Source organism: Rattus norvegicus, chromosome 3 (genome assembly GCF_021556685.1).
Source record: "Rattus norvegicus strain SHRSP/BbbUtx chromosome 3, alternate assembly SHRSP_T2T, whole genome shotgun sequence".
In the NCBI taxonomy this organism is placed as follows: domain Eukaryota; kingdom Metazoa; phylum Chordata; class Mammalia; order Rodentia; family Muridae; genus Rattus; species Rattus norvegicus.
Genome location: NC_141536.1, coordinates 119814127 through 119833305, shown reverse-complemented (window position 1 = coordinate 119833305; position 19179 = coordinate 119814127). Strand labels below are relative to the sequence as shown.

At 42.9% G+C, this 19179-nt stretch overlaps 2 protein-coding genes across 9 annotated transcripts in view; one reads left to right on the top strand and one right to left on the bottom strand.

Moving 5' to 3' along the window:
* Mcm8 (minichromosome maintenance 8 homologous recombination repair factor) overlaps window positions 1–6339 on the bottom strand; it is a 30199-nt gene extending 23860 nt beyond the window's left edge. For 3 of the 5 annotated variants that reach the window (NR_197230.1, NM_001431517.1, NM_001431518.1), the window contains 6 exon segments: window positions 1076–1179; window positions 2401–2550; window positions 3040–3122; window positions 4794–4877; window positions 5335–5497; window positions 6161–6325. Coding sequence is in view for 3 of the 5 variants with exons in the window: in NM_001431517.1 (NP_001418446.1) it covers window positions 1076–1179; window positions 2401–2550; window positions 3040–3122; window positions 4794–4877; window positions 5335–5473 (560 nt within the window). In the remaining 2 variants the exon portion in view is untranslated. 5 annotated transcript variants of the gene reach the window in all.
* A 123-nt stretch (window positions 6340–6462) lies between these two features.
* Trmt6 (tRNA methyltransferase 6 non-catalytic subunit) lies at window positions 6463–18187 on the top strand. Of its 4 annotated transcripts, none has more exons than XM_087652171.1 (12): window positions 6481–6714; window positions 10148–10275; window positions 11239–11348; window positions 11820–11911; window positions 12039–12122; window positions 12374–12498; window positions 13149–13498; window positions 13872–13957; window positions 15177–15279; window positions 15379–15465; window positions 16687–16920; window positions 17026–18187. In XM_087652171.1, the coding sequence occupies exons 1-11, from the start codon at window positions 6584–6586 to the stop codon at window positions 16876–16878; spliced, it is 1488 nt and encodes a 495-aa protein (XP_087508297.1). In that variant the 5' UTR covers window positions 6481–6583; the 3' UTR covers window positions 16879–16920; window positions 17026–18187.
* Window positions 18188–19179: the final 992 nt, after the last annotated feature.

The following is a 19179-nucleotide window of genomic DNA, read 5'->3' as shown; positions in this document are numbered from 1 at the left end:
AAATCAGCAAGGAACACTGGCTTCCTTGTATATATAAACTGACATCCTCATATATATAATCTGGCTTTGCTTTTTTTTTGGTGGTGGTGGTTTTGGCATTTACTGTTTTGTGGGTATACCACAGCAGACACGTGGCGGTCAGAAGACAACTCCACTATATGGGTTCTGGAGATTGAGTCCAGATCATCAGGCTCAATGGCAGCACCTCTCATCCATGGAATGTCTCAGTAACCCTAGGTTCTTGTTCTTAAACACTTCCCACTCCTCTAAATAATGCGAGCAAGAACGAACACAGTGAATATAGTTCACGAGGGAAGCGATACAATGACCAAAAGATACTTGGAAAGATTTTGATGTCATTCGACATCAAAGAAATGCAAATTAAAACTGCTTTGAGATTTCATCTCAGTCTGAACGATTATCTGTCAGGATTCCTTATACATTGCTGAAGGATTGTGAACTGGTAATCAATCTGGAGATCCCAATTATCAAATGACTCAGCTATAGCACTACTGAGGATACCTGACGGATTCTGAGTGCGTACACCAGAAACTCGTACACTTACATTTATTGCACACTATTCACAACAGCCAAGGTAAGGAACTAGCCTAGATATCTCTAACAGGTAAGGTACATAATGGAATCTTAACAAACTGTAAACGAGAATAAAATTATGACACATGAAAATGGATAGAGTTGGAGATCATTTCATTAAGCAAAATATGTGAGACAGAAATACACACACTGCATGCTTGCTCACTGATATGAAATTCAGACACACAGAGGACAGGAACTTAGAAAGTCTTGAGAGTTGCAGACAAGTCTCAAGGAAGATAAAAGAAAAAACAAGAGAGGGTAATAGTCTCTGTGCTATGAAAAGAGATGTGGGGATTGTCTAAGGGGAGGGAGGGGTCCTCCCAAATGCTGAGAGGGAAGAAAGAAAAGCCAGTGTGGGATTTGAGGAAAATTAAAACAAAGTAACATTTTATATACATATATAAATTTCACAATGAGGTCCATTTGTTTGCACAATAATCAAAAGGTTATTGAGAAAACTTAGTACCGCATTTCTCACCTCGCATAAATATGTGGCACATTTACCATGGTTCCTCCACCATTACACAACCCCTCTTGAGCTTGTAATTCAGCTGCGTGCCTTTCAAGGTCCTTAGTTAATACCTTAGTTGAAAATTGAAAAATATTCTTTAAGCAAAATTCTTATAGAACCCAAAGTTTATGAACAGCCCAGAAACAAATAAATAGTACCTTGATAGTCATTTAAAAGGCTAATCTTTGATTATGACTATTTATTTTGCAGTAGACTGTTTTACTTGGGGTTTTCTGTACCAGAAACTTCAGCATCCCCACTTACTTACTACTTTTGTCCCAAATAAACTTAGCATTAAAAAACTTTACAGTAGGGACTGGGGAGACAACTAAGCAGTTAAGAATACTTGCTGTTCTTGTAAAGGACCAAGGTTCAGTTCCCAGCATGGTGACTCAAAAACCATGCATAAGTCCAGTTCTAGAGGAACTAATGACCCTTTCTAGTCACACACGGCACATACATACATATGAACAAAACACTCATACACATAAAATAATAGCCCCCTAAGCCATTACACACAGGATTCCACTAGGAAAATTCTGTAGGGCATATCTTAGCCTAAGCCCGGGCAGGAAGGATGGAAAGGAATTGTGCACGTTAGAGTAAAGAGATGATGTGGTTATCTGACTAGAGAAATAATAGCCTGGATGAATCTGAAGACAAGAAGCAAGAGTGTCAGTTCAGGGTTCCTAGCAGTACACATAATTGTGTTATGATCTGTTGGCCGCACTTGGATATCCTAACTTCCCCACTGTGTCCAGATTCTACATATCCCCTTAAGACCTATCATAAGCCCCATCTTCCTCTGGCCTTCCACTGTGCCCCAGCCTCTGCAGCAGCCAAGGTGCCTGCCCTAGGATCTGCTTCCCTTTACCTTGAAGCACTTATGTGGGTGCTTTCACAAGCTGTGCGTTTATCCCTGAGAACAACTGACAAAGCACAGAACATACTGTCACTTCCAGTTTACATATGGGACTCTGGGGGAAATAAGTGATTTTCCCAATGCCCAAAAAACTATCTCTCTCATAAGTCCTTTTGCTCCAAGTTCCTAACTCCATGCCTGTTTTATATTTTCTATGAAATCAGATACCTCCTCAAAGAGGAAGTATGACTTCTCTATCTTTAATGAAATGAAACTAATTGGGGTAAATTGTACATAGACTGAGCTTGCTACCTCTTAAGGGGAAAATGCAACCTTAAACTCTTAACCGTCATCTGTTAGCAAAGGCTAAGTACCTTCCAAGAAGTACAAACAGTATGATATCTCCTTTTAACACTTTGGCCAAATTTACCTGATGTATTGCCAGTCCCATACATGCCAGTGTTTTCTCAGGGGCATCTCTTAGTGCATTTTCTATATCTGGTATCAAGTTAGTTATTTCATTGTCTTTTGTCAGTTCTTTAAAATCCACCAAGATGCTTCCCTTTCTTTCTATTTCATCCTATAAAAGATTAAAATTAATACATAACAACTGCTTTCTTGAGTCAACTATCATTAGTATATACTTCAGAAAATATGCACTAGTCACACGGTAATAACTGTCTTATTACATAGCTGTAATATTATGAATATCTTTACACACAGTTAACCAACTTCTGACGTTGATATCTATAACCCTTCCCCAACTACAGTGCTCGTGCTCACTAGCTCCTCAAGCATACTGCCCAGTTAGCTGTCACATACAGGCAGACTGCCACAGTCATTATAGAAAGCACTTACCTGGGCTGGAGAGATGGCTCAGCGGTTAAGAGCACCAACTGCTCTTCCAGAGGTCCTGAGTTCAATTCCCAGCAACCACATGGTGGCTCACAACCATCTGTAAAGAGATCTGATGCCCTCTTCTGGTGTATCTGAAGACAGCTACAGTGTACTTATATATAATAAATAAATAAAATCTTTAAAAAAAAAAAAAAAGAAAGAAAGCACTTACCTTATCATATAAGTCGATATGCCTTGTGAAAAATTTCTCAAATGCTTGGATCTTCTCAGTAAGAGGAGAGTTATTACTGTAAACTAATCCAACAAACTGAGCATTAGCACCAAGAATCATGGATGGAACTATTTTATTTGCTGAGACAGAGCCCTAGAGACCCCATCAATTTTTCCTCCTTACTTATTTCATAGTGTGCTTGCATTTGGATAAATACCGGTAAGAATACTTGAGATTCTAAAAAAAAAAAAAAAAAAAAAACAAACCAAAAAACAAAAAACCTAGTGTCTGAACAACCTAAAGATATATAAAAGTCCAAATATCTGAGAAACCTTCTGAGTCTCAGACTCCTCAAAGGGTATAGCAATTGAAATATCTTATTCAAGTGTAAGGAATGTGAAGCCACGTACACGAACGGAGCTAAAGACAATCACTATCTCTGTAAAGTAGAGTCTACTAGGGCAATTACTTCCAAAGATCTGGAGACAGGCCAAAGCTTAACTGTGATTTTAAAATTATAATGCTACGTTTTAATACTTTTACAAAGTTGTATAGTATCTTTAAATTTCTCTCTCATAGAAACTCTCTAATGAAATGCAGCTGGGTCAATTTTAAGCAAGGTATCCCTTGAATTCCACCTTTAGTAATCTAAAAAAATCACTTTACAGTGGTCTGAGCTAGCTACTAAAGGGGATGATGAAAATGTTGGTGGCTAATGTATCCCAAAGGAACAAAGGATCTTCTATGAAACACAGCTATCAAATTAATAGTGAGTGAAAAGAATTAATTCACAGAATGAACACTGAAAGTCTATCACAAGACAGGACCCTTGACTACAAGCACTGCAGTATACTGGAGAGAAACCCACAGCTACAAATAAAAGCAAGAACAAAACCACACCTCATAAGAGATATGATAAACATGTAGAGACCATAAGACAACATCTCCATACTTTATAAACATCAAGAGCCTTTTAATTCTTGGTAAGAAGCCTATTACTCTATTTCCTGCTGTCTGAATGCTGTCTTTGTCCAAGTTCGTAGGTTCAGTCAATTGGAGATACTGGAAGGTCTGGAAGGTGGCAAGAAACTACCCTTATTTTCATTCTTTTTTAATTTAATTTTAAGTGTGTATGGAGAGAGAGGTGTGGGAGGAGGCCATGCATACAGAGGTCAAAACCAGTTTCACAGTGAGCTTCCTTTTGGAAGCAAGCTCAGGCTCTCTAGAACAGCAAGCATGCTTAACTTCTGAGCCATTTCCCCGGCCCCTTGTTCTGCAGCATCTCTGCTACTGCACAGAACAGCTATAGTTCTAGCCTCCAGAACATCTGATCCATCCTCAGTTACTAGGGTCAATCAGCTTCATTCATCCATGGTCTCACCACAAAGTAGGATGCCTTCAGAGTGATAAAGCACAGCTTTGGAAGGCACCCAGCAATGAAATGACACTGTTGCTGGACCTCCGCTTTTGAGGTCCCAACTTCTGATAACTTTGGCATTTATGATTTGTTCTCCCTCAGTCACAGGAATCAGATTGCTCTTCCACATATATATGTTGAGTCTTCCACATATATATGTCTAATTCCTTGTATAACATTCATCAGTTCCTGTTTTCCTGATACATTATATAGTACCAACATCCAAACAAATGTTTGGAAGTGCGAAAGGCATGTAGCAGAAAGTCAAGTGAACCAAGGGAACATGAATTGTAGTATCCAAAGAGGAACAGACAACTCGTGGTTCTTTAACTCTTACCTTCAGAGAAGTAAAGCTTCCAGCCCTTATACGGTATAAACTGATCCAATGTTGACTGTTGAAGTAAAGGTTGTGAGGCTTGTTCTGAGGAAGTAAACTACGATGTTAGTAAAAGACAAAGCATCATTCTGTCTTCCCAACAACTAGTTTCTCCTTTTACAAGAGTCTATTAATAGACTCTAAGTTAGATGTTTCAACAAGAATTATAAATATTAACTTTCAAACTTTAAGTTTGAGTTAAACTGTCCTGCTGTCTACTAGGCATGATTAGTAGTAGGGATATGTGTGTGTGTGTGTGTGTTTTATTTTTATTTATTTATTTATTTTTTTACATTGTGTTGCCTGTGCCCACTTGTGGGACCAAACATGCCATAGTGCCTATGTGGAAGACAGAGGGCAGCTTGTGGATTCAGTTCTCCCCTTCCATCATATGGGTTCTAGGCACCTAACTGAGGGTCCTCCCCTTACCTACTCAGCCATCTACGGCCCTTGAGTAGTTTCTTTCCTGAGAGAAAACAAATTGATCCCTGACTGCATTTACCAGAAGCATGATTTCCTGCAGCTTTACTCAGGTCAGTTCTGTCTCTCCACCTTCCTGAGAAGTTCCCACCACCTCTTCCTCTTTTCCAGTTTTGGAATCGTCCTCGTCCAAAACCTCTGCCTCTGTATGCACCACTCATGTCTTCTGAGAGTCAACAGCACTTCTAAGAAATGTATTAACAACAAAAAAAAATGTATTAACAGTGTAAAGAGGGGGAAATTACTGTACTGTGCTTAAGACTAGCACATAAGTCTGCAAAGTTCCATACTACAGTATAAACCTTATGTGTTGCGCTCTTAATTTTTTTAAATGCCATCGCAATTAAGGTACACCACAGACGTTTATTCAGCACCAGTTTTCAATGAACCACCAAGAAAGTAATCAAGGTAACTTGAACCTGTTTGCAGTACGAGTTACTAGGGAAACATCATAGCTCAATCTTCGTTGTATTACTTTCTGTGGCAAGCTGTCCTAAAACTGTTCTAAAGAAAATAATTCCACTTAGAAATTCCTATCCCATAGTTACAAACTACTGATATTCATACACTGGTGCAATTCGTTAGGAGAGCCTGTTCTAACCTTCCGATGATTCAATTAATAAAAGGTCCCCAAGTATGCAAGCTAATAAAAATTAAGGTTGCTTGCAATAGCACTGAGATACGTCTTCAGGATGAGACATTCCATCGCAACACTACGTTCCACATCGATCCAATAGGATAACATACTGAGAACGGAGGCACTTCCAACAACTACATAGGGAAGCAGCCTGAGAAAAGCCCCCCGCAATCCCTGACTTCATTCTCGCCGCGTTTTTCTCGCGTCCTACTTTCAGGAGTCCCCCGAGTCTCCCAGCCAGCCACAGAGCCATAGGCGGTACGCAGTCCCACGCAGGGTTACGCAGACATTCCGTCTTCGGAGTCGCCCGAGGCGAGACGCAGGGCGGCGAAGGCCCGGCACAACACCACAGGGTAAACTCCGACCTCGCTCGAAGTTCTTTTTTGGCGCGCCTATGACGCGCTTCTGTTTAAGGAAGCCACGCGCCTGGGAGGCGGGACAAAGTGTAGCCAATCAAAGAGTCAGATAGACGGAAGTCGCCAGGCTCCCGGAAACCGTCCCGAGGTCGGAACCGGAAAGCGGAAGCGGCGTGCAGCACGTGGAGGCGGTTCCCGAGGAGGCGCAGGTCCCTCCTGGTTGTGCTGGGCTCCTAGCGGCTGGAGCAAGAACGGAGGTTGAAGACTGCCTGGCGTCCATGGAGTTGTCAGCAGCGGAGCAGCCGAGCCCACAGCCCCCGCATCTCGGGGACCACTGCATCCATGACGGCGACTTCGTGGTACTGAAACGAGAAGATGTGTTCAAAGCAGTGCAAGTCCAGCGGAGAAAGTGAGTCTGGTTGCTGGCCTTGGGCAGCGCGCACCACCACCCAGCTAATCACTCCCTCCGGTGTCCCATTCTTGACTCTTTGAATCCCGCTCCCCAGCCTTTATTGCTACCACTCAGGTCTCCCTATCACAGAGGCCTTCCCACTGGGATCCTTTCGCATCCTTGACTATGGGATCTCCTTTGCACCGTTCTCATCCTACGGCACTCACTTCTACTTTTCATTCCCCAACTTTCTACCCTCTGCACCAGATTCTCTTCCCAAGAATTCCATTCTTGATACTCCCACCTTGGAGGGTGCTTTCCCGAAGGTTTTTGGGAGTCCTCACTATTCTTTCGGAACTTATCCAACCTTTCACATTCAGATCTCTTCATTATGTCTGACTCCTCCCAGCTCCCCATTTTCCCCATAAATTCAACTTCCTCCGTAAGAGAGAAAGGAGATGAGAGAGAAAGATTTCTTACACCTAGTCTGGCTTGCAGGTAGGCAATCTTCTGTCTACTGTAAGGAAAGAGAACTTTCTACAGTGTGCACGGCCAGCGGGAGCCCAGAGTACATATCCGTGCTTGCTAATGGTCAGCTAAGGCAAACACTCTGCCTCCCAAGTGGTGAGATTACGGGTCTACGACACCACCCCCAGCTTGCTTCATGTCCTGATACAGCTATTTGAATGTCCTTATAACGTGCTTTATTAGATGATCCTTTTTATTACCAATGAGACATATTTTATTTGGTTTGTTTGACTGCACAGAGAAATCCTGATTCACAAAAAACAAAAAAACTAGTATTGTTTTAAATTGTGTGCATGCATGCATAAGTACATGAATTCCGGTGCCCTCAGAGGCCAAATGTTTTGTATTTCCTGGAATTAGAGTTAAAACCAATTGGGGAACATACGGCGTGCTGGGAACCAAAGTCAGATCCTCTGGAAGAGCAGTAAGTGCTCTCAAGTGCTGAATCATTTCTCCAGCTCCCTAAAAAGTACTCTTTAGAAGTTATTTGGAAGCTCTTTTTACTACCCCTGTTCTTAGGAAAGCCATGATAGTCATTTTTGTTTTATTTCGAAATGATCTGCTGAACCCAGCTGCATCCCGAGCCAGACTCCCTATCACCAAAGCAATCGTGGCTCTCTACAACTCTTACTCCCTCCCAGGAAACATGCAGCCCATTATTTAACAGATTGCCTCCCACAGTTTCCTGCCTGAGCTTCTGGGCAGTCAGCTTAAGTGCATCCCCCCTGCACACACACACACACACACACACACACACACACACACACCTCTGCACATAAGAGAGGCTGGCAGAGGCATAGGTCAACCCAGCTTCAGTGTCTCATTAGCACCAGCACACTTAAGGGAAGAGGATAAGGGGTACAAATAGTTGTTAGTTACTGGGAAATCCAGCAAAGAGTAAGAATTGGGAGGCAGGAGCATCTCCGGAGGACGTGAAACTTCATTCCTGTGGTTCAAGTGACATTTGACGAATGAGGGGAGGTGCTTCAGAGGGTAAAGCTCTTACCCACGTAAGCATGGGGTGTGGTAGTATATATCTGTAATCCCAGCATTTCTACAGCAAGATGGAGGTAGACACGGGAAGCTCTGGAAGTTAGAGGCCACTAGCCTGACATGCAGCAGCGAACAACCGAGACCTCGTCTCAAAGAAAGATGGAGGTCAAGAGCCAGTACCTGACTTCATCCTACTTCCATATGCACACTGAGGAACCCAAATACACGTACACGTCCATCACACACACACAGGGTAAAAGTAGTTATGATTTTTTTAAGGGATATGATATACAAAGATATGGTGGGATATAGAACTAAAAGGGAAAGATGAGAAGAAGAGAAGAGTGAGGCGGGGCACAGAGAACTCACCAGGACAGGACAGGACAGGACAGGACAGGACAGGACAGGACAGGTCCTAGAATTCTGTACATGTAGGCTGGGTTCTGAAACTTCCCTAGGTACAAAGCTTTGTGTCACTGTGCTGTGTGGTATAGAAAATACCTGCAGACCTGTATGAATCCTGTAGCTTAGCTCCTCACAGAAACATGTATACAGCTGTCATTGTGTGTTACGTGACATACTTTTTCTCCAGAGTCGCTACACACACACATACGTTCACCTCAAAAATGGAACCTACAGCAGACCAAAGTAATGACTGCAGCACTGTGCAGTTTGGTGAACCAATGAGGTTTTCGTTGGAGTTACTAACAGAAGTATGGGCACGGGGCTATTTATAGGTAGCTGCATCACTAGAAAGCCCATTCAACATGGGTAACTCCTCCCAGAAATCTACAACCCCAAAACTGTCTAGTAGCTCCTGAGCTGAACTTCTCTCAGCAGCCTGACTGATCACTGTCATTTCTACACACACACACACACACACACACACACACACACACACACAGCACCCAGCAACTGTTTATACATTTTTATTTTCGTTAAATAGGGGACCCTCAAGAATCTTCTAGGTTTTTGTTCTCTATGACCCTTTGCTTGTCCCCTGAGGCTGGTGAGTGACTTCTTCCTTGCTAGAGGAAATGTTTCAATTTGAAGGGAATGTTGTAATTCAGAGTAGCATCCTACAAACCTGTACCTAAGGCCAATCTGGCCTGCAGTTTGGCATCTTTCCACCTCTGCCTCCTGCATGTTGGGAGTAGTGTGAACCCCGCACCAGGTAACTGACTCTTGACCAGTATGTTTCCCTGGGCCTCAGAGCTCTGTCCTGGGCGCCTGAGGTTTGCTGTGAGAATGAAAGGGTGCACATTGCTGACATCCGTTGTTAGACTGCCGGTGCTAGCTTGCTTTCTGTGAAAGGAAAGGGTTTCTTTCCTGTGCTTCTTCGAATGGCTATAAGGGACAGATCTCAGATAGGAAGCCTAATGCCCAGCCCTTGCCAGCACTTCCTTAGTGCTATGTCCGTTTCCAATGTGTAGATTGCCAGTAATGTTTACTCTAACACAGGCTGTTTGGATTTGTTCTTTCCTGATAAAATAGCCAATTAGACAGAGACCAGGGAGTTTTAAAAATTGTTGTCATCTCAGTGATTATTTTGTTCGGGATTTTGTAGTGGGAGTTGCATGGGCATCATGATACATACTTATGGCCTGAGCATCTTGTCAATCATACCTGTGTTGGGATCTGAGAATCTGTGAATTTAAGCATCCTGAGTAACAATGTAAAATGCAGTCAGACCTGTGTCCCACAAAAGGCATGTCTTTTTTCTTCTAAAAGTCAGTGCTTTCCTAGCTTCTTTATTGGAATTTATATCTGTCCCCAACCTGCTTCTCTGGTTCATTTGTCAGTTTGTACTTACAGAAGTAATGCTGTTAACTGTTTATCATGAGAGCTTTTGAAATAAACTAAAATTAGAACACTTTTTATAGCAGGAATACAAAAGAAATCAATTGATTGGTTGCCTTTTCTTCCTCAGAAAAGTAACTTTTGAAAAACAGTGGTTCTACCTGGATAACGCCATTGGCCATAGTTACGGGTCAACGTTTGAAGTGAGCAGTGGAGGAAGCCTTCAGCTCAGGAAGAAGCTGGAAGAGCCCACATCAGGTATACCACTGGAATGGATGTCATGCTCTCTAGTTAGCTTGGCAGACTTCCGTTTAATTTGGATACTCTCCAGGAAACTTAGCTAAAATAAGGGGTGGTCCTAAGAAGCTAAGGCCTAACCTGAGGGGCTGATGGGCTGGGTAGGAACCCAGGGAAAGAAGATTACAGTGCAGGCATGTAAGTAGAAGCGTGTAAGTACATGAGGCGCCAGTTCATCTGCAGCACTCCAAAAACTGGACAAGTCCCTGAAGTACTCGAGAGACGATGCAGGGGACTCAGAATTCAGGTTAATTATGTATCGACTTTGAGACCAGCCTGTACTATGTGAGACCTTATTTCAAAAAGAATCTTTCATGATGCTAGAGAGGTAGCCCAACAGCCATAAGTACTGTTGTTCTTTTAGAAGATCCAGGTTCAGTTCTGAACACCCACATGGTGGCTCACAACCATCTATAACTTTGGTTCCAGGGATCTGATGCCTTTTCTGAGGTCAGGCACCAGGCATGCATCTGGTACACATACATGCATACAGGCAAAACACTCAAACAAATGAAAGTAAATATTCCACTTTTTTTCTTTTCAAGAAAGGATCTCTACATAGCCCTGAACTCCCAGTGTATACCAAGCTGGCCTCTAACTCACAGAGATCCTACTGTTGAGATTAAAGATCTCTGCTACTGTGTCTAGCTCTTTAAAAAAAATTTTTTTTCAAGGAAGCATTGCAAAGTAATTTCAAATCAAGGCAAGCAAGATGGTTCAGTGAGTAAAGGGACCTGTTACCAAGTCTGACAACCTGAGTTCATTTTGATTCCTGAAACATGGTGGAAGAGAAGAACCATGTCCTCTGACCTTACGTGCACCAAGCCATGTACGAGCCCTTAAACATACACAAATGCATTTAAAATGTAATCTTTAATAATAATTTTATACCAAAAATTATCATAGAGCAATTTCTTTCCTTAGAGACCAAAGAAGCAGGCACTGATAATCGAAATATAGTTGATGATGGAAAGTCCCAGAAACTTACTCAAGATGATATAAAGGCTCTGAAAGACAAGGGCATTAAAGGAGAGGTAAATCGGATTCTTTCCCTTCGTTTGTGTGTAACAAATTCGTCTATAATGTCGATGTTGAGGTAAAATAAAATGTCAGTTCAAATGTGTGTGCAGTCGAACACATTGAATTTTGTTTCTTGGAACAAGAATAATAGACTGAGTGGCCACACTAAGTACTAGTGGAAGAGAACCAAACAGCTCCTGATTGTTTGATTTTCTGATCTTCATATGCAGTTTCCCTTTCTTGGCAGTCTCTTCCCTGAGCTTGGTTTAAAGAAAGTTCGTGAGCAAGGCCCTGGGTTTCATGCACAACACCAGGGGGCAGTCTGAATGGAGGTGTAATGTCTTTGTTCTAAATCCTAAGTAGAGAGTAGAAATTCAGAGTTGATCACTCGGACTCCTGTGGAAGAGGGACTGAGATCAGACCTTTGGCTGAGTGCTGGGGTAAGAAGTAAGCTCCAGGAAATCTGCTTGCCCCTTTTCTTCCAGGAAATAGTTCAGCAGCTAATTGAAAATAGTACAACATTTCGAGACAAGACAGAATTTGCTCAAGATAAATATATTAAAAAGAAGAAGAAAAAGTAAGTCACATTGCTTGAAACAGTTGAAAATTGTACTTATTTTCTATTTACTAAGTAAATATTACTAAAAATGAGATGTTTTAAAGCTCTTTGTTTCATATTGCTATTCTGCTCTTAATTCCCCTAGATATGAAGCCATCATTACTATTTTGAAGCCATCTACCCGTATTCTTTCAATTATGTATTATGCAAGAGAACCTGGAAAAATTAAGTACGCTTTGTTTCCTTTCAAAATATAATTGGGGGAAATATATCTTTAAGAGAGTCATGATTTTAAGTAAAATGAAAAGCTTGCTCACCTGCATAAAGTGTCCTCCTTCCTCATAAATTGTAAGTCCTTTTACTGTCGCCTCAGGCAAACATAATCTTATCAACATAATTCTTACAAAACAACTTGAAAAGCTATTATTAATGTTAGGCTTCTCTTAGCTAAAAGTGAGCAAATCTTCCCTTTTTTCTCAGCCACATGAGATATGATACACTAGCCCAGATGTTGACCTTGGGAAATATCCGTGCTGGCAATAAAATGATTGTCATGGAAACGTGTTCAGGCTTGGTGCTAGGTGCCATGATGGAACGAATGGGAGGTAAGACGACATTTTCAAATGCAGTAAGCTACCTCGATGTTAGAAGTCCAAGAATTGGAAGTTAGAGAACCAGATTAAGTTTCTTTAAGAATAAGGAAGTGACCTCAATAGATAACCTCTATGGCTCCTGTCCCAGAACTTTCTGTGTGGTCTGTTTCTCCACACTGAGGCTGTGTTGGTGTTCCGTGATGTTGGCCTTTTTCTGGTTAGGTATCTCTGGGGAGGATTCTGGTACTACAGTTGGCTAATGATTTTAGTTAACCACTGTGTTGTCAGAAACTAAGGGGATGAGTGGGGAGACTTCTCAGGAGGAATTCTCTCTTGGAATTCACAAGCTGATAAGAGCTCCCATCCACTCTATCTGGGGATGAACAAGGAAAAAGCACATAGACCCAAATCATGTGACCTCTGAACAAGATCACTGGGTCTTCCATAGTGTCCAGAGGAGATAAGCTTCTTTAAGACTCTGCTCTGGAAATATATTCTCTCTGTAGGGAATGGGATATCATTCGACCTCAGTGACCACCCTCCCACCATGGGCTTTAGTGTTCTCCACCCTTTAGACATGGGAGAAGAATCATGTGAAGACTTAAGCTTCGAAGTCTAGATTCCCTCCACGGTACAGATGTTTGTTTGTTTTGTCTGTTCAGGCTTTGGCTCCATTATTCAGCTGTACCCTGGAGATGGACCTGTTCGGGCAGCAACAGCTTGTTTTGGATTTCCCAAATCTTTCCTCAGTGGTCTTCATGAATTTCCCCTCAACAAAGTAAAAAGTCTCCTCAATGGAACATTTTCTGCTGAAATGCTATCCTCAGAGCCTAAAGACAGCACTCCAGTTAAAGAAAGTAATGGTGAGCTTGAGAAAGAGATTGCTGAGCAAGCGGATAAGGACAGCATTGCAGACGGCCCAGAGAGCAACGCAGAACAGAATCCAGTGGACATTGTTCCTGGGGACCCAGAGAGTAAGGAGCCTAAAGAAAAAGGAAGCAAAAGAGATTATGTAAGCATGTCAAGAGTCATTATTCTTATAATAGCTTCAGAGCCTCCGAGAGTTTTAAGTTGTGAGATCTGGGTTGACTTTGAAACCTTAGGTTCCCAGATGCTAACTTTCAGAAACACTTGGGGAAATGGGTGTGTTTGTACATGGCCGTGCGACTTAGAGCTCTGGGTGACTCTAGTGGCTGCTTCAGCAGTGTTCCAGTAGCATGAGGGTTGCCATTTGAGAACAAGCTTCCTCGTGTATCCTCACCTTCCATATAGACCAGCCCCTCCTGTTGTCTGCTGAACACCACTGCTCTGCTCTGATAGATCAGGGCATTTTTGTAAATCTGGTTCAGTGCCATCAGTACATTGGTTTCTTGCTGTTGTTAAAGATTCAGGAAAAACAGAGGAGACAAGAAGAGCAGAGGAAAAGACATATGGAGGCTGCTGCTCTGCTGGGAGAAAGAAATGCAGATGGGTATGTTGCTAAAAGGCTGCAGGGCGATTGTTGGTGCAGCTGCGGTCTGCTCTGAATGCAGCAGCACTTCCCACTGTCTGCCCTGAACCTTGTGGGATGAGAACACCCGGAGCTGTTCAACCCATTTTGGGAAAGGGAGTGGGGGAGGGGTTGTTCTGTTTTAAGAAAGGTTGAATCTTGGCGAGAAAGATGGTTTAGCGTTTTAGAGCACACACTGCTCTTGCAAAGGATCAGCATATGCTCCCAGCACCCTGCCCAGTGACTCATAACCACCTGAAATTCCAGTTTTGGGGAGAGCCAACACTTGTGGCCTCCTTAGAAACCTGCACACTCTTCCTACACATACCTACATGCAGGCATACACATTCATAACTGTAAAAGATAGTTAATTCATCAATGCTTTTATTTTAAGCCTAGTAAAAGTAAGCATTTGGTTGGTTTTAAAGAAAGTCCAGGCCTGGCAGAGAGAGGAGTCGAAGAAATCTCAGCCTTCAGTAATGACTGTCAGATAGGACTGTATCGTCCTGCTAGGTGCAGGGGTTGGGAGGGCCATTAAAATGGCTGCAACACTGGCCAACAAAGAGCTAATGAAAACCTCTGTCAGAGGCTAGAGAGGTAACTGAGTGGTTAAAATTGCTTGGTGCTTTTACAGAGAACTGCTGTTTACCCAGATCACAGCTCACAACTGTCTATGACTCTAGTTTCAGGGGACCTCACAGACAGACAGACAGACAGACAGACAGACAGACAGACAGACACACACACACACACACACACACACACACACACACGCATAGATGATGATGGTGATGATGATGATGATGATGATGATGATGATGATGATGATGATGATGATGATGATGATGCTTCCAAATGACCTAAAAAAAAAAATACAAGAATATCCTACATAGAGTTGTCAGGCAGCACAAACAGTTATAACCCTGTTTTTTTTTAGAAATAAATAGCTCATGATTTCATTCTGCTTTGAATTTCTAGAATGTTGTGTAGTGCCCTGTAATCACACTGGCCTACTATTCACTGTGTGGTTTCGGCTGACCTGGAACTCAAGGCAATCCTCCTGTCTAAGCATGAGTATTAGGGTTTTAGCTATGTACAACAATGCCTAAATCACATGACTTAAAATGTGATCATTTTATATACATTTAAAACCCATGCTCCTCTCAGAGGGTATAGAATGATTTCGCTGTTTTCCTTGCAGTTTGATTGTGGCCAGTCGTTTCCACCCCACACCCCTGCTGCTGTCTTTGCTGGACTTTGTAGCCCCATCAAGGCCGTTTGTGGTCTATTGTCAGTATAAAGAGGTAATGCTGAGGTGAAGTGGACAGAGCTCCTCCATGTAAATTTTGGTCTTCGTACTGTAGCTTAGGGTCTATCTAACAGGACTCTGTGTCTGCCCTTAGCCTTTGTTGGAATGCTACACAAAACTGCGGGAGAGAGGAGGAGTCATTAACCTGAGACTGTCTGAAACCTGGCTCAGAAATTACCAGGTAAGCATTCTCTGCCAGACCCTGGAGTTGGTCTGGGGCTGCTGGCTTCTTGCAGCAGTGCCGTGCGTTGTTAATAGAGCCACTGTTTACTATGGCAGTGGTGGAAGTGTCCAGCTGTCACTCAGAAAAAAATAGCCTAGCTATCTGGCCTCCTGGCCCACTTTTCATATCAGAGTGCACGTTCTGTAAATCTAGTCCTGAGGTATTTAAAATGCAAATAACTAGTTGTACTAGCCTCAAGACCTTGCCATCTGTACAGGTGGCCACTGAAAAGGAAGTGACCCTGTCCTCTGCTGCCACATCTTCCTAGCCAGTTTCGGGATTTACTGGTGGGGTGTGTGCTAATCCAGAACACACAGACAGGTGCATTCACGCTCATTCTCTCCTCACCTCCCCTCCCTCTGGCAGGGTTAGATATCAGAGCCCAGATCCCAGGTATGCTGGGCAAGTACTCTGCCACTGAGCCACCTCCTCAAATCTGTGCCAGTTCATTGGAGCAAAGGGGCCTTTAAAATAGAGAGGAAACGGTATTAGCTAGGTGCGTGCTGGCAAAAGAGAACGGCCTACAGCAGTTCTTGGAGAAATTCTCGTGAGTGCAGACCGCTCCACTGTTAGCTCCTGCTCAGTTTGATTGCCCTCCATGTGATCCCTGCAGCAGTTCCCGACGTCACAGCAGCTGGAGAGGCTTTGCTGCCTGAGTGCTTCACAGCCTTCCTTTGAGATCGGAGGGGTCGCTTCTGGGTTACCTCATGCCCCACCCTGATGCTCAAAGTCTCTTCCTACCACAGTAGTCCAACATAGCACGACCTTTTTATGTGGCAAAGGTGACAAGAGAGAAGAGCCCTTGCTGAGATTAACAGAGCAAGGAAGTAGCTATCTAGTGTGGCTTCTCTGTATACCCCAACCCATTGTTGGCCATTTAAGCTTCCTGAAATCAGAAGGAAGACATCAGTGCATAGGCCAGAGTGCTACAGAAACCATTCATGCTCCCCTCTCGCACAAACTAGCATTCAGTAAAACGGAGCTTCATATGTTTTATTTAAAATGAATAAATCCCCATGTTCCTTCTGTATTACCCAATGAAGAAGTGGTCTTCTCAAAACTTAGTCATTTTAAGTCATGAAAGAGACTTGTCGTTTAAACTCTGATTTTTTTCTTAGGTTGTTGACATAGTTTGCTAGAATGCAGAAATACATTGTCTGTTTTTTCTGTCTTGGTTAGGTTCTGCCAGATCGGAGTCATCCCAAATTGTTGATGAGTGGAGGTGGAGGGTACCTTCTGTCAGGCTTCACTGTTGTCTCGGACAGCCATCGAGTAGACCCCAGTCTCAAGTCCTGTGCGAGTGCTTTAGACTCACCCAAGACTGAGGAGCCAGCAGCCAAGAAACAGAAATGCATGGAATCTGCCTCTTAACTCTTAGGAGATCAATGTTTGTTCCAAGGCCTTCTGCTGCTGGTAATTAAACTTTAAGTGTCACCACTAAAATTTTTTCCCTGTCCTAAGAGTATGTGTGCACCTGTTCCTGGGAAGACGTAAGCCTTTTGTTTGCCTCTGATGCAGGAGGATTAGTCAGGGCTGCAACTCTGATGGGCAGTAATGGATTGATACAGCAGTTGTGTATCACAGAAGACTCAGTACTTAAAGTATCTGCAAATACCTTGGAAATGTCAACACCTTGAAAATGTGGATGTGTAAGTCTTTGTTTATATTGTAAGCAAAGATGAATACTGTGGACTAGCTAAAACATGGTGAACAACGAAAGGGAATTTCCTCTCATCCCTTTTCTTCCACCTGACCAGTATGGATGTGTGAGCCTATGAGATTTACAGTACCAAAAATGTCTACCCTGTGCCCTGCAATGGAATAAGCTTTTATAGACACTAGATTTTGTTATTTTAATAGTTGAGGCCTGAGGAAGATCCAGGTATTTCTTTTCCTGCCTCTCCCCTTTTCGGTGCATAGAAAGGTTTGGTGGATGCTCCTTTGCTGTGAAAGCTTCTCCTTTGTTCTGGAGGAAGTGATTAAAATGTCTGTGCTCTATTAAACAATTGATTGTCCCTCTCCAGACACAGACACAGAAACGTGTGTCAGTATTGGTATATATACATATACACAGATGTATCTATGTGTCAGCATGGCTGGAATGTGCTGTCTGTGGTGGACAGGGAGAATGCATACACCTTTATTCGAGCTGTGGTAAAGACTTGTGCAGGACAGAGCAGATATCGGTGTGTTGCTGTCATTCCTTGTCAAGTGTGTTTCAAGTGCCTTCTGGGGTTTCTCGCCCTGGTCTGTAAACATCTGCTGGTGTGAGGTGGGTGTCTGGGGATGAGGTGGGTGTCTGGGGATGAGGTGGGTGTCCGGGGATTTCACGCCCTGGTCTGTAAAGGTCTGCTGGCATAAGGTAGGTGTCCTTTATCTCCTCTGAGGGAAGTATGGTCGGATGCCTTTACCATCTCCATTGTAAGAAATAGGAAATGTGTAGAGTTATGAAGACTTGTCTCCTTGAGAGTCTCAAGTCTTGTTCACTAGGACATGCACAGTGTTTCTGTCACCATAGAATCCTGGCCAGCGTGAAGCATCTTGAAAGGAAAAAAAATTGCTCTCCTAATAGCTTGTGCTGTTTGGATAAGGCTGCAGTAAAAACTTTGGTTTTTAATTCCTTTTTCTCTAAACAATTGCTTTTAAAGAATAAAATTTTCCTCCTCTGAGCCATAAGTCATTAATGATATGATGCTGTATTTATTACATGAGCGGATGGGGACACATCTCTGGTAGAGAGCACACTGGAGTGCACATGCCAGTCACACTGAAGAAGAATGTAAGATTGGACAGATGAGACTGTCCAGTAGGGCTGGCCACTGTTAAAAATGATCTCCACTGGTGTCCAGGACTCCTTCCATTCTCTGAATCACTTAGTCTGCCCTCCAAGGTTGGGGTCTAAGGTCTGAGCTACTGGCAGAACACTAGCAAATCACTCAAAAAAGAAAAGAGAGAGGAGGGGGATTGGAGGGAGTGAGCTGGGGTTGAGTCATAGGGTGAACGCATGAAAATAGGAGAGAGTTTGCGTGTTATTGAAAGTATTGGTTGTGCGAACTGCAACAACGCAAATGCTAGAGGCGCCATCCTAAACATCTAAGATCTGCAGCGTTCGGGTCCTTCACTGGGATGCATGGTGTGCAGTGCCAGGAAGGAGAGTGGACCTAACATCTGGATAATATTCATTTTTACTTAAAGGAAATAAAAGATTGCATGGGCCAGCCAAATGGCTTAGTGGGTGAAGGTGCTTGCTGCCTAAGCCTGTGATTTGAGTTCTCCAGAACCCAGATTGAGTGAAAGGACAAAACCACTCCACAAAGCCATCCTTTGAGCACACATTGTGGCCCCTGTGTGCTCACACCCACACATCATACACAAGTTAGTTTTTCTTAAATTACAAATTTTACTTGGACTCAACTATGAGCACAGGTCAGATTGTAAGCCTGGACAACTACTTAACAAGGAACAAACTTAGCTGTCCTGTTAGCATTTATAAGGAACCCACAGCTTTTTGAGCCTTTGTCCGTGTTTCATTGGAATAAATATTTTAACCAAATCTGAGGTTTTCAAGTTGGGGTTTTATAGAGCTACACCAGCTCCAGAGTTCACAGCTCAATGTTCTCATCTATGTATTTCAAGCAGTTTCCAAACATTATATTGTGTGTGTATCTAGTG

Bases quoted from the DNA above. Each gene is read 5' to 3' on its own strand.
- Trmt6 (XM_087652171.1), top strand. From the start codon at position 6,584: ATGGAGTTGTCAGCAGCGGAGCAGCCGAGCCCACAGCCCCCGCATCTC. The intron at 10,276-11,238 runs GTATACCACTGG...TTCTTTCCTTAG, and splicing joins GCTGGAAGAGCCCACATCAG to AGACCAAAGAAGCAGGCACT. The intron at 11,912-12,038 runs GTAAGTCACATT...TAATTCCCCTAG, and splicing joins ATTAAAAAGAAGAAGAAAAA to ATATGAAGCCATCATTACTA.